The sequence below is a fragment of the Jaculus jaculus genome, chromosome 19, assembly GCF_020740685.1.
Source record: "Jaculus jaculus isolate mJacJac1 chromosome 19, mJacJac1.mat.Y.cur, whole genome shotgun sequence".
Lineage (NCBI taxonomy): Eukaryota > Metazoa > Chordata > Mammalia > Rodentia > Dipodidae > Jaculus > Jaculus jaculus.
In genome coordinates this window covers 54,986,200-54,999,466 of record NC_059120.1, presented here as the reverse complement: position 1 = coordinate 54,999,466, position 13,267 = coordinate 54,986,200, and the positions used below count along the sequence as shown (strand labels likewise).

The 13,267-nt window shown below is 43.8% G+C and overlaps 1 protein-coding gene across 1 annotated transcript in view; it reads right to left on the bottom strand.

Annotated features, from left to right (window-relative positions):
• Window positions 1-786: 786 nt before the first annotated feature.
• Gabpb2 (GA binding protein transcription factor subunit beta 2) overlaps window positions 787-13,267 on the bottom strand; it is a 31,083-nt gene continuing 18,602 nt past the window's right edge. Inside the window, 5 exon segments of the mRNA XM_045138309.1 lie at window positions 787-1,419; window positions 1,422-1,629; window positions 1,747-1,868; window positions 4,875-5,051; window positions 11,043-11,193. Of these exon segments, the coding sequence (XP_044994244.1) occupies window positions 1,325-1,419; window positions 1,422-1,629; window positions 1,747-1,868; window positions 4,875-5,051; window positions 11,043-11,193 (753 nt within the window). The 3' untranslated portion in view covers window positions 787-1,324.

The following is a 13,267-nucleotide window of genomic DNA, read 5'->3' as shown; positions in this document are numbered from 1 at the left end:
CTTTGCAGGCAAGTGCCTTAACTGCTAAGCCATCTCTCCAGCCTGGTTTTTGTTTTTTGAGAAAGGTCTCACTAGGTAGCCAAGGCTGGCTTCAAACTTGTGGTAATCCTCCTGTGGCAGTCTCTCAAGTTCTGGTATTAGAAGCATATACCACTGTGACTGGCTTTATTTTCGTTTTAAGCTGGTATCTGAGCTATGAACATTCAGTGCACACAAATTTGTCAGGCACTTCTAAGTTTCTCATTCCTTCCCAAGACAAGGTCTCACACACGATAGCCCAGGCTCACTCTGTATCCCAGGTTAGCCTCCAATTCTTGGCAATCCTACTGCCTCAGGCTCTCTAGTGCTGGTATTACATATGGGAACCACTGTGTCTGCTCCCTCTCCTCCTGCTCTCAAGTGTAGACTGGCTTCAAAGTCATTATCCTCCTGCCTCAGCATCCCAAGTGCTAGGCTTGTAAATATGTACTACCATGCCTGATTCACAGATTCAGTGAAGTTTATCAAGAACAGCAGAATGGTTTTTTTTGTTCTAGCCCAGGCTGTCCTGTAGTTTATTACATCGTCTCAGGCTGGCCTTGAACTCACGGCGATCCTCCACCTCTGTCTCCCGAGTGCTGGGGTAATGGCGTGCGCACCCCACCCGGCGGGAACTACATTCTTTTCTTTCTTCCAAAACTTGTTTCTTACCTTTGTCCTACTCAGTTTTATAAATCTAAGGCAAATGATCAGTTTTCACTTGAAAACTTCAGGTATAATTATTAAAGGCTCTTGGTATGTATATTATAAGTATTATCTTAAAATCTTTTAATATAAAGTCAGTTATTTAGAAAAATAATAAATTCACAACATTGAGTACTCTTACCACTATGCTTAACACAATAATGTGAACTAAGATATTTGGTCTTGTTCTTCTGGTTCCTCGGTTCTCCACATATGGCTTTGAATTTTCCAGTTGCATACAGTCTTTTTGGACCCAAGCATTGTATTGTACCCTGATACACATTTTTTTTTGGGGGGGGGTAGGATCTCACTCTAGCTTAGGCTGACCTGGATTCACTATGGAGTCTCAGGGTGGCCTCAAACTCATGGCAATCCTTTAACCTCTGCCTCCTGAGTGCTGGGATTAAAGGCGTGAGCCACCAACCCCAGCTGACAGTTTTCTTAAGGACATTTTTTTGAAGAATGACTTCATTCTAACCCAGACTGGCCTCAAACTCACAGAGAACCTCTTACCTCAGATTTTCAAGTGTCCTGGAATTAAAGGTTTGTGGCACCATGCTCAGCTCTTAATTTTTACATAATGTGGGCCCTATGTCTATTCTTAAATAAAACGAATAAAGTTGTGGCCCTTGCATGTTTCTATGATAACTCCCATATGGCACTCTCGGGCCCTTCCTGTCTTTCTTCTTTCTATCTCCCCTCTGGTATCACAATGGCATCCACCTCAGCTACCTCTTCAACTGTGGTGACATCAGCTCCATTGGCCTGTTGCCGTGCCATAGCCTCCAGCTTAAGTCGGTACTGTTCTGCCTCCTGCTCTTTCTTGAGGAGCTGGCATCGGTATTCCTGGGCTCTTCGACTGGCTTCCTGAAGTCGCTGCTGTAGTAGCTGTCTTTCAGTATCTGCCTGTAAAGTAAACACGTCACCAACTGTGACTTATCCAGAAGAGCAGCACTCAGGCTGTAACAGAGTTTGCGCGTCTTTCTCCTTGCTCTGTCACTGACGCAAAGGAAGGGACGTTACCTTGCCTTCTCCCACGTCATCTGCCATCTTCTCCCTCCCTGGCTTCTTTGGCAGTGGCAGTTTCTCTATTGCTCCTCCAATGGCAGTTTCCTGTGCAACCTGACCAGCAGGCACAGTGAGAACTACAAGGCAAGTGGGGGTCATGAATACACACTTTAGCCACGAAGGTTTGCTTGATTTTAGCTAGGAAACAAAGTAAAATGCATTCTCTGACATATTATTTTTTGGCAGTAAAAGAGGTTGAGCTCAGGCTCTCCTATGTATTGGGCAAGTCCTTGATAATTGTGTTTTTGCTGTTTTAAAAAAATATATTTATATTTATTTGCAAGAAGAGAATGTGCATGCTAGGGCTCTTGCAAATGAACTCCAGGTGCATGGCTTTAGGTGGTATTGGGGAATTGAAAAAGGGCTTGTGGGCTTTGCAAGCAAGTGCTTTTAACTGCTGAGCCACCTTCTCAGCCCGTCTTTGATTTCTTTAGATTTTAGAACCAAGAATTAAGGCATTGCTCTGCAGAGACAAACAGGAAGGAGAGATGGCTTTATGGTTAAAGTACTTGCCTGTGAAGCCTAAGGATGCAGGTTTGATTCCCCAGTACCCACATAAGCCAGATGCACATGGTGGCATATGCATCTGGAGTTTGTTTTCAATGGCCAGAGCCCCTGGCACATTCATATTCATTCTCTCTCTCAAATAAACTAACTAAAAGAATAAGTGGGGCATAGTGTTGCAGGCCTTTAATCCCAGCACTTCGGAGGCAGAGGTAGGAGGATAGTCATGAGTTTGAGGCCACCCTGAGACTCCATAGTGAAGTCCAGGTCAGCCTGAGCTACAGTGAGACCCTACCTTGAAAAACAAAACAATAAATAAATAACATTTGTGTGTGTGAGTGGTTTGTATGCATGTGCACACGTACGTACGTGTGTGTGTAGGCCAGGGGTAGACAGTGGGTATCTTCTTCAATTGCTCTTCACCTTGTTTAACTTATTTACTTATTTACTTATTCATTTGTTTGCAAGCAGGGAAAGAGAATGGGACTGCCAGGGCTGCCTCCTGCCACCATAAACTCCAGATGCATGCACTACTTTGAGCATCTGGCTTTTACATGGGTACTGTGCTGTTAGTCTTTGAAAGCAAACACCTTTTTTCTTGTTTGTTTTCTGAAGTAGGGTCTCACTCCAGATCCGGCTGTCCTGGAATTCACTGTATAGTCTCAGGGTGGCATTGAACTCACAGCAATCCTCCTACCTCTGCCTCCTGAGTGCTGGGATTAAAGGTGTGCAACACCATGCCTGACCAGCTCAGTTTTTAAAATTATTTATAGTCATTAAGCAGAGAGATACCAAGAGAGGGAGAGAGACAATGAATGAAGGTGTGCGCCAGGGCCTCCTGCTACTGCAAGCTCCAGACACATACATCTACTTTGTGTATCTGGCTTTACATGGGTATTGGAAATTTGAAACCAGGCCATCAGGTTTTACAAGCAAGCACTGTTAACTGCTGAGCCAGTGCTTTAGCCCACACACCCAGATTTTACTGGGGATCCAAACTCAGGTCCTCATGCTGGCCTGTATGGCAAGCACTTGATCCACTTACCCTCGCCCATCAAAAGGTTACAAGTAACGGTGGGCATGGTGGGGCACTCCTTTAATCCCAGTACTGGGGAGGCAGAGGCAGGAGGATTACTGTGAGTTCAAGGCCAGCCTAAGACAACATAGTGAATTCTAAGTCAGCCTGGGATAGAGTGAGACTCTAGCTAAAAATAAAGGATATAACTATTAGGATTCTATTTGCCAGTTGTGGTGGCGCACGGCTTTAATCCCAGCACTCAGGAGGCAGAGGTAGGAGGATCACTGTGAGTTTGAGGCCACCCTGGGCTAGCAAGATCTTATCTCAAAGGAAAAAAAAAAAAGAAAGTAAAAAGGAGGTAGTACCAGGTATTGAGAGGTCATGGATATTCAGGCCATTTTGTGTCTGGATGAGTGCATTGTAAGCAGTCCCACTCTTCCTTTGGCTCACAATAAGGCACTTGCCTATGAAGCCTAAGGACCCAGGTTCAATTTTCCAAGGCCCACATAATGCAGATACACATGGTGGTGCATGCATCTAGAGTTTGTTCGCAGCAGCTGGAGGGCCTGGCATGTGCATGCATGCGCTCTCACTCTCTCTCTCTGTCCTTCTATCTCCAATAAATAAAAAATTTGAGAGACAGAGAAAGAGGGAGAGAGGGAGAGAGAATGGGCACACCAGGACCCATTTTATATGTATATATGTAAGCACAGAGAGAGAGAAGACAGAGACAGACAGAGAGAATAGGCACAAATGAACTTCATCCAGATATGTGTTATTTATTATTTGTTTTTATTTTACATTGTTTTGGTTTTTCAAGGTAGGGTCTCACTCAAGTCCAGGCTGACCTGGAATTCACTATGTAATCAGGGTGGCCTTGAACTCCCGAGTGGTGGGATGCATGTACCACCATGCCCAGCTTTTTTTTTTTTTTTTTTTTAATTTGAGAGCAAGAGACACACAGACAGAAATGGCATGCCAGGGCCTCTAGATACTGCAATGAACTCCAGATGCATATGCCACCTTGTGCATCTGGCTTACATGGGTTCTGGGGAATTGAACTTGGTCCTTTGGCTTTGCAGGGAAATATCTTAATTGCTAAGCCAATTTTCCAGCACGCTTATGTTACTGTGTGTCTGACTTATGTGGAACCTGGAGAGTTGAACATGAATCCTTAGAATTCACAGGCAAGTACCTTAACCAGTAAACCATGTCTCCAGTCCTAAAAATATATTTCATTTAGGTTTTCCTTTGCAAGGTAGGGTCTTACTCTAGCCCAGACTGACCTGGAAGTCTCTATAGAGTCTCAGGGTGGCCTCGAACTCATGGAGATCTTCCTACCTTTGCCTCCCCAGTACATGTATGTGTATGGGTGCGTTAAGTGCCACTTGGCACTGCACAGGAACACCAGACACCCCTCTTTGCCTTTGGTGCTGGGGATTTGAAATTCAGTAGATAAGACTTGTGGAACATGTGTTTTCAACTACTGAGTCTCCCAGGAGGTGGACTCTCCCCAGTCCCTCAAATATCTTTAAACACTTGTCTACTGGGTATAACTCACCTTGCTGTCCATCTTGCATAGTTACAAAAAATGGCTGGACAAGGCTTCCAGTAGGGATTGCAGTCTGGATATTACCCAGAGAGACTACATCAGTCACTATGGTAACGACCCTCTGGCCTCCATTCCCCACCACTTGCCGGATTGATGAGTCAACACAATTTCCCTCTTCAATTTTCTCTGAATTAGAGAAAAGAAAAGTAAATTTAAAGTGTCAGCTTAAAAAAAAAGTTAAGAGTATAGTAATTTCATCTTTGAAACAGATACTATTCAGAGAAGAAATATTGAGAAAAATAAGTTAGATTCAACAGTTCTGGGTTTTGTTCATGTTTGCTCTTAAGACAAGGTCTCACTTTGTAGCCCAGGCTGGCCTCAAACTCACAGCAATCCTGAAACCTCAGTCTCCTTAGGGCTGGGATTAAAGTCATGTGCCACAATAGCTTTTGACAAGACAGCCTCTGAGCAGGTGTGACAACACACCCTGGTAAGCACAGGACAGCGTGACTGAGATAGAGGGGTCTCCAGGACTTGGTGGGCAGCCTGAGCTACAGTGGGTTCCAAATGAAACCCCAAACCAAATAACAACAAAAGAGGAAGTTCTATGCATAAATATCTTTTAGAAATCCTAGGTTAAGTATACTAAATTGGGGCTAGAGAGGTGGCTCATCAGTTAAGGCACTTGACTTCTAAGGCTAACGAGCAAAGTTTGATGTCCCAATAACCACATAAAGCAAGATACACAAAGTGGCGCATGCATCTACAGATCATCTGCAGTGGCTGGAGGCCTTGGTGTACCCATTCTCTTTGTCTCTCTTTTCTCTTTCTGCTTGCAAGTAGATAAAATTTTTAAAAAAAGATTAAATATATATACATATCTATATATTTATCAAGGGTTGGTGATATGGTTCAGTGGTTAAGGCACTTGCCTGCAATGCCTGACCTGGGTTCAATTCCCCAGAACCCACATAAAGCCAGATGCACTAAGTGGCACATACATCTGGAGTTTGTTTGCAGTGTGTAGAGGCCCTGGTATGCTTATTCTGCCCCACTCCCCTGCTTGCAAATAAATAAATTAAAAAGAAATTTTAGTCAAAAGGGTAATATATTTGAATTTTGGAACCTTTTTTCTTTTGGTGTTTGGAGGTAGGGTTTCATTCTAGCTCAGGCTGACCTGAAATTCATTATGTACTCTCAGGGTGGCCTTGAACTCATTGTGATCCTCCTTCCTCTGATGGGATTAAAGGCATGTGCCACTACACCAGGCTTGGAACTTCTTTTTAAGGCAGCATCTTGAAAGTAAATCCATGCAATTTACATAAATAACTGAATTGCAGTAGATAATTTCTGGAAGAATATGGGGACATTTAATAGGTATTAAGGAAAAAAGAAAAAAAAAAACAGCCAGGAGTGGTGGCACACTCCTTTAATTCCAGGAGTTAGGAGGAGATGATAGGAGCACCATGAATTTAAGACTGTGCAGTGCCTATTCTTTAAGAGAACCACCACCAGACAGTAGAGTGAGAATGGGCACACCAGAGCCTCTAGCCACTGCAAACAAGCTCCAGACACATGTGCCACCTGGTGCATCTGGCTTACATGGGTACTAGGTAATCAAACCTGGGTCCTTTTAGGCTTTGTAGGCAAGTGCCTTAACCATTAAAGCCATCTCTATAGCCCATAAATAATTTTTTAAAAAGTCACAGTAGTTGAGCATGGTGGCATGCCTTTAACCCCAGCACTCAGGAAGCAGAAGCAGAAGGATCATTGTGAATTCGAGGTCAGCCTAGGACTACAATAAAGGCCAGATTTGCCCCAACTAGAGTAAGAACCTACCTCAAAACAAAAAAAGAAAAAGCCAGGTGTGGTGGCGCATGCCTTTAATCACAGCACTCGGGAGGCAGAGGAAGGAGGATCGCCGTGAGTTTGAGGCCACACTGAGACTACATAGTGAAATCCAGGTCACCGTAGGCTAGATCAAGATTCTATTACAAAACAAAACTAGGGGACTGAATAGATGGCTTAGCAATTAAGGCACTTGCCTGCAAAGCCTAAGAATCCAGGTTTTACTACCCAGTACTCATAGTAAGCCAGACGCACAAGGTGGCGCATACATCTGGAGTTCATTTACAGTGGCTAACGGCCCTGGCATACCCATTCTCTCTCTTTCTGCATCTTTCATAAACAAACAAACAAACAAACAAACAAGATCATATATAAGTATTAAATGCTGTTATTCCTAGCTCTCAGGAGGCAGAGGTAGGAGGATCACTGTGAATTCAAGGACACCTGGAGACTACACAGTGAACTTCAGGTCAGCCTGGACTAGAGTGAGACCCAACCTTGAAAAATCAAAATAAATAATTTAATTAATAAATATAAAAACTTAGGGCTAAAGTAGCCAGGTGTGGTCACACATGCCTTTAATCCCAGCTCTCTCAGGAGGCAAAGGTAGGAGGATTGCTGTGAGTTCAAGGCCACTCTGAGACTACATAGTGTGTTTCAGGTCAGTCTGATCTACAGCAAGACCCTATCTCAAAAATCCAAAAATTTAGGGCTGAAAAGATGGCTTAGCAGTTAAGGCGATTATCTGTGAAGCCTAAGGACCCAAGTTCAATTTCCCAATACCCATGTAATACAGATGCACAAAGTGGTGCATATGTCTGGAGCTTGTTTGCAGTGGCTACAGGCCCTGGTGTGCCCATTCTTACTCTTTTTCTGCATCTCTCTCAAGTAAATAAAACAACAACAACAAAAAAATCCCACAAACAAAAAAGTCACAATAGAATTGTGCAATAAGTGGAGCTGGACAACTCAATGAAAATAAAGCATTCACATCTTTTAAAAACAAGAAGTGTTGCCCGGCATGGTGGCACAAACCTTTAATCCCAGCACTTGGGAGGCAGAGGTAGGAGGATTGCCTGAGTTTGAGGCCACCCTGAGACTACATAGTGAATTCAAGGTCAGCCTGGGCTAGAGTGAGACCCTACCTCGAAAAAAAAAAAAAAAAAAAAAACAAAAAAAGAAGTGGGCTGGGTGGTGCACGCCTTTAATCCCAGCACTCAGGAGGCAGAGTTCAAGGCCAGCCTGGGTAAGAGAGGCGGAGGGTGGGAGAGATCGCTCAGTGGAAGGCACTTGTCTACAAAAGTCAAGGACTTGAGTTTGATTCCCCAGGACCCATGTAAAACCAGATGCACAAAGTGCTGCATGTGTCTGGAGTTAATTTGCAGTGGCTAGAGGCCCTGGCACACCCATTCTCTACCCACCTCTTTCTCTCTTTTAAATAGAAAAATAAGGGGCTGGAGAGATGGTCTAGCAGTTAAGGCGCCTGCCTGTGAAGCCTAAGGACCCAGTTTCGATTCCCCAGTACCCACATAAGCCAGATGCAAATGGTGGGGCATGTGTCTGGAGTTCATTTGCAGTGGCCAGAGGCCCTGGCATGCTCTCTCTCTCTTTTTTTTTTTTTAGTTTTGCGAGGTAGGGTTTCACTCTAGTCTAGGATGACCTGGAATTCACTATGAAGTCTCAGACTGGCCTTGAACTCAAGGTGATCCTCCTACCTCTGCCTTCTGAGTGCTGGGATTAAAGGCGTACACCACCAGGCCCGGCTTTTCATTCCCCCCCCCCCCCGCCTGTCTCTAATAAATAAATAAAATATAAAAAAAAAATTAACTGGGCATGATGTGCCATGTCTGTAGGCAGGAGAATCAGGAGTTCAAACTCCTTTGCCCATTGGAAACTGAAGTCCTGCCAGAGGGACATGAGATCCTAATTCAAGAACAAATAATCCACTAAGCAAACCCCGCCTCCACAAATAATTAAATGTCACCACTGAAAGGGCTCTGTTAAACTGGGTGTGGTGGCACACGCCTTTAATCCCAGCACTTGGAAGGCAGAGGTAGGAGGATTGCTGTGAGTTCAAGGCCACCGTGAGAATCCAGAGTGAATTCCAGATCAGCCTGGGCTAGAGTGAGAACCTACATTGAAAAACCAAAAACCAAAAACCAAAAAAAAAAAAAAAACCCACCCAAAAAACAAACTCCAAAAAATATATAAAAAATGAACGGAATCTGTAGCAGTGCAAAAGAAACTAAAAGACCTAGAACAGTTAAGTGGTTTGTTGTAAGCCAAAGGTCACTCAGGGACTAGGGAGATGATTTAGGTAGGCTTTGCTTACAAGCCTGCCAGGCCAAGTTCAATTCCCCAGCATGTACATAAAGCTAGACACAAAATGGGACATGCATCTGTGGTCCCAATATACCTGTGTATGTCATTGGAAGGCAGAGCCAGGAAAATATGGAATGGACATACATATGTATACACAGAAATAAAAAGAATTGGTACCCACAAATAGAAATTAAAAGATAAAATAAATAACAAAAACAAACCAAGAGAATACCAAGGATAAGGTTTTTGTTGTTTTCCTTTGAAGTTGGGTCTTGGTCTAGCCCAGGTTGACCTAGAATTCTCTATGCAGTCTCAGTCTGGCTTCTACGTTTCCTATTTTTCTGGTGACAGGGTCTCAAGTACCCCCAGTCTAGCTTCAAATGCACGATGCAGCTGAGTGTGATCTTGAACTTCTGATCCTTTTACCTCCACCTCCTAAGTGCTGGGATTACAAGTGTGTGCCAACATGCCATGTTTAGGCATGGCAAGGAATGAACTGAACTCAGGGCTTTGTGAATGCTAGACAAGCAACATGCCACCTGGGCTCCATCTTTGGCCCTTGAAGAAGGTTCACAGACTGATTTTCTTTCTATATGCCTCCCACTCACACAGACCCGAGCATGAGTCTTTCTGGTTAGGGCTGTGGCTCTATGTGAGTAGTTGAAGAGTGATGCTGCTCAGTAAGGGCTGAAAAGGTGGCCAGCCCTGAGGTGGTGGGGTTAAAAACTGCACTGTTGAGGCATGGGGTCACCGATTCCAGTTAAAAGGCAAGGGAGGCCCAGTGGAAAGCAGAGAGGCAAAGTAAAAATGGCTCATTAGGACTGGAGAGATGGCTTAGCGGTTAAGCGCTTGCCTGTGAAGCCTATGGACCCTGGTTCGAGGCTCGATTCCCCAGGACCGTTAGCCAGATGCACAAGGGGGCGCACGCGTCTGGAGTTCGTTTGCAGTGGCTGGAGGCCCTGGCGCGCCCATTCTCTCTCTCTCTCTCTCTGCCTCTTTCTCTGTCTGTGGCTCTTGAATAAATAAATAAAAACAAACAAAAAAATTTAAAAAATTTTAAAAAATGGCTCATTAAGTCAAAGCCATCTTTGCATTCTAATGTTCATAATCTTACTCTATATCTAATCCAAACTGACAGAAACCAGTTATGGTCTTACAATTCTGTTAAGGGTTAGGGCTGAGGCTGGGGGATAGCCTAGTGGATCAAGCACATGATGCAGAAGTATGGAGGTCTGAGTTCAGACTGCCAAACTCATGTAAAAACCTGGCACTGTAGTGGGCATGTATAATCCTAGTGCCTCTATGGGATAAGAGAGGTGGGACAGAAGTGTCACGAGTCTGGAGTTCATGTGCAGAGGCAACAGGGCCTGGCACACCCATTTTCTATCTCTCCTTCTCTCTCAAATAAATATTTTACAAAACCATAAATGGCCAGGCATGGTGGTACTTTCCTTTAATCCCAGCATGGCAATATTAAAAAAAAAAAAAAAAAAAAAAAAGAGGTTGGGAGCTGGACAGATGGCGCAGGGGTAAGGCAATTGCCTGGTAAGCCTAAGGACCCAGGATTGATTCCTCAATACCCATGTAAGCCACATACACGAAGTGGCCCATGCATCTTAACTACTAAGCCATCAACTACAATTATTTGCAGTGGTTGGACGTCCTGGCACACCCATTCTCTCTGTCTCTGTTTGTCTCTCTCTCTCTCCAATAAATAAAATATTTGGAAAAAAATTAAATGAAAAGAGTAATAAAAGCTGGACCTGGTGGTACACACCTTTAATCCCAGCATTCAGAAAGCTAAGGTAGGAGGGATGGCTGTAAGATCAAGGCCAGCCTAGGGCTACAGAATGAGTTCCAGGTCAGAATGGGCTAGAGTGAGACTCTTCCTCAAAAAAAAAAAAAAAAAAAGAGTGGTCATTGGACAGTGAATCTATTCATCTCTAGAAAGTTAGTGCTTGACTCAATTTTAAGTTTAAAATAAGTGTCACATTATCAGCCTATTACCTGAGGTTGTCTTGGTGTTGGCTGTAGAAACAAGGCTAGCGAGGTTAACAACCTCTCCAGAGGTGAAGATGAATGGGGCAGCCACAGTCACAGGGTTGGTCATGGGGGTGGCTCTTCCAGGGTTAGCATTCACCTGATTCTGCATTGCTTCCTACCAAGCAAAGCAGGGTATTTCCATCAGAACACTCATTGGCTTTAGTCATACAGTTACTGAACAGCATAAACCCACCCCCAACAATGCTCTATCAAGCAGAACTACGGAGTCCCGGGGAGCTCACAGTTCTCATTAACACCACTGTTTTTTTTGTTTTTTTTTTTTAAACCACAGCAATAGAGATGTTAGGTCACTTTCCCAAACTTATTTCTACTTGAGAAAAATAAAGGTATGTTCTTCGTAAGACATCTACACAGCCACTTAACCTGTCTGGATCTACTTATTTTCAACTTGGAAAAAGTAGGAATTGGTTTGGATATTCTGAAAAGTGATTTACAATACTAACACTCAACCATCAATCATCTAAAGACAATGTGCCAGCAGGAGGTCCCTGAAGAGAAAAAGTCTCTAGAGCTGGTCCAACCACTTGCTCCATTCTGCCCCTAAGGAAGCTCCTAGGAGAATACATAACAAGCAAATAAATGAGTACCAGATTTTAGATCTAGTACCATGTGGTATACTTTTGCTTCCAAGAATCTCTGTTCGATTTAGTGAAAAGAAGATGCTTATCTTTTATTTTTACTTTCAAAAGTTTTCTACAAACATACTCATTACTAAAAAAGTCCAGTGATGAAAGGGCTCTGAACAATAACTGAAAGCTAAAGAGAATAACCAGTCTTTGGAAAACCATCTGTTATGAAAAACAAACAAAAAACTGTGCACAAGTGGCTATCTTTCATGTGTAATTATCCCCCTGACTAAGAATCTCAATTGAACAGATTATTCATTCTCTTGATACAGGGTTTTTGTTTATCCCCACTCGATACTGTTCAATTCATTCTTCAATTGGCCACTTTTTTTTTTTTTTTTTTTTGAGGTGGGGTCTCACTCTAGCCCAGGCTGACCTGGAATTCACTATGCAGTCTCAAGGTGGCCTTGAACTCATGGCGATTCTCCTACCTCTGCCTCCCAAGTGCTGGGATTAAAGATGTGTGCCACCATACCCTGCCCCCAATACTTTTTGTTTGTTTGTTTTACAAGGTAGCTGACCTGGAATTCACTATTGAGTCTCAGGATGGCCTCGAACTCACAGTGATCCTCCTCCTACCTACCTCTGTCTCTTGAGTGCTGGGATTAAAGAAAGGCGTGTGCCACCATGCCCAGCCTATGATTTTTTAAAAAAAATTATTTTATTTTTATTCATTTACTAGAGAGACAAGGACAGAGGGAGAAATGGGAGAATGGGCATGCCAGGGTCTCTAGCCACTGCAAACAAATTCCAAATGCATGTGCCACCTTGTGCATCTGGCTTATGTAGGTCCTGGGGAACTGAACCTGGGTTCTTTGGCATTGCAGGCAAGCACTTTAATTGCTAAGCCATCTCTCCTGCCCTTTACATGGGTACCATGATCCTTCTACTTCTGCCTCCTAAATGCTGGGATTAAAGGAGTGTGCCACCATACCCAGCATCCTTTTTTGTTTTTCTCAGCTGACCTAGAATTCATTATGTAATTGCAGAGTGGCCTCAAACTCATAGTGAAACCCCTACCTCTGCTTCCTGAGTACTGGGATTAAAGGTATGTAACAGGGCTGGAGAGATGGTTTAGCAGTTAAGCGCTTGCCTGTGAAGCCTAAGGACCCTGGTTCAAGGCTCGATTCCCCAGGACCCACATTAGCCAGATGCACAAGGGGGCGCAGGCATCTGGAGTTTGTTTGCAGTGGCTGGAGGCCCTGGTGCGCCCATTCTCTGCTCTGTCTCTGCCTGTCTCTCTATCTGTGCCCCCCCCCTCTCTGTCACTCTCAAATAATAAAATAAAAATGAACAAAAATATTAGATAAATAAATAATAAAGGGATGCACCAACACATGTGCCACCCCCCTTTTTCTGAGACAGGGTCTCACTGATCCTCCTATCTCTGCATGTACCACCATGCCTGGCTCCTCTATTTTGTTGTTGTTGTTGTTGTTTTTCCAAGGTAGAGTCTCACTCTAGCTCAGGCTGACCTGGAATTCACTATGTAGTCTCAGGGTGGCCTTGAACTCACATTGATCCTCCTACTCTGCCTCCTAA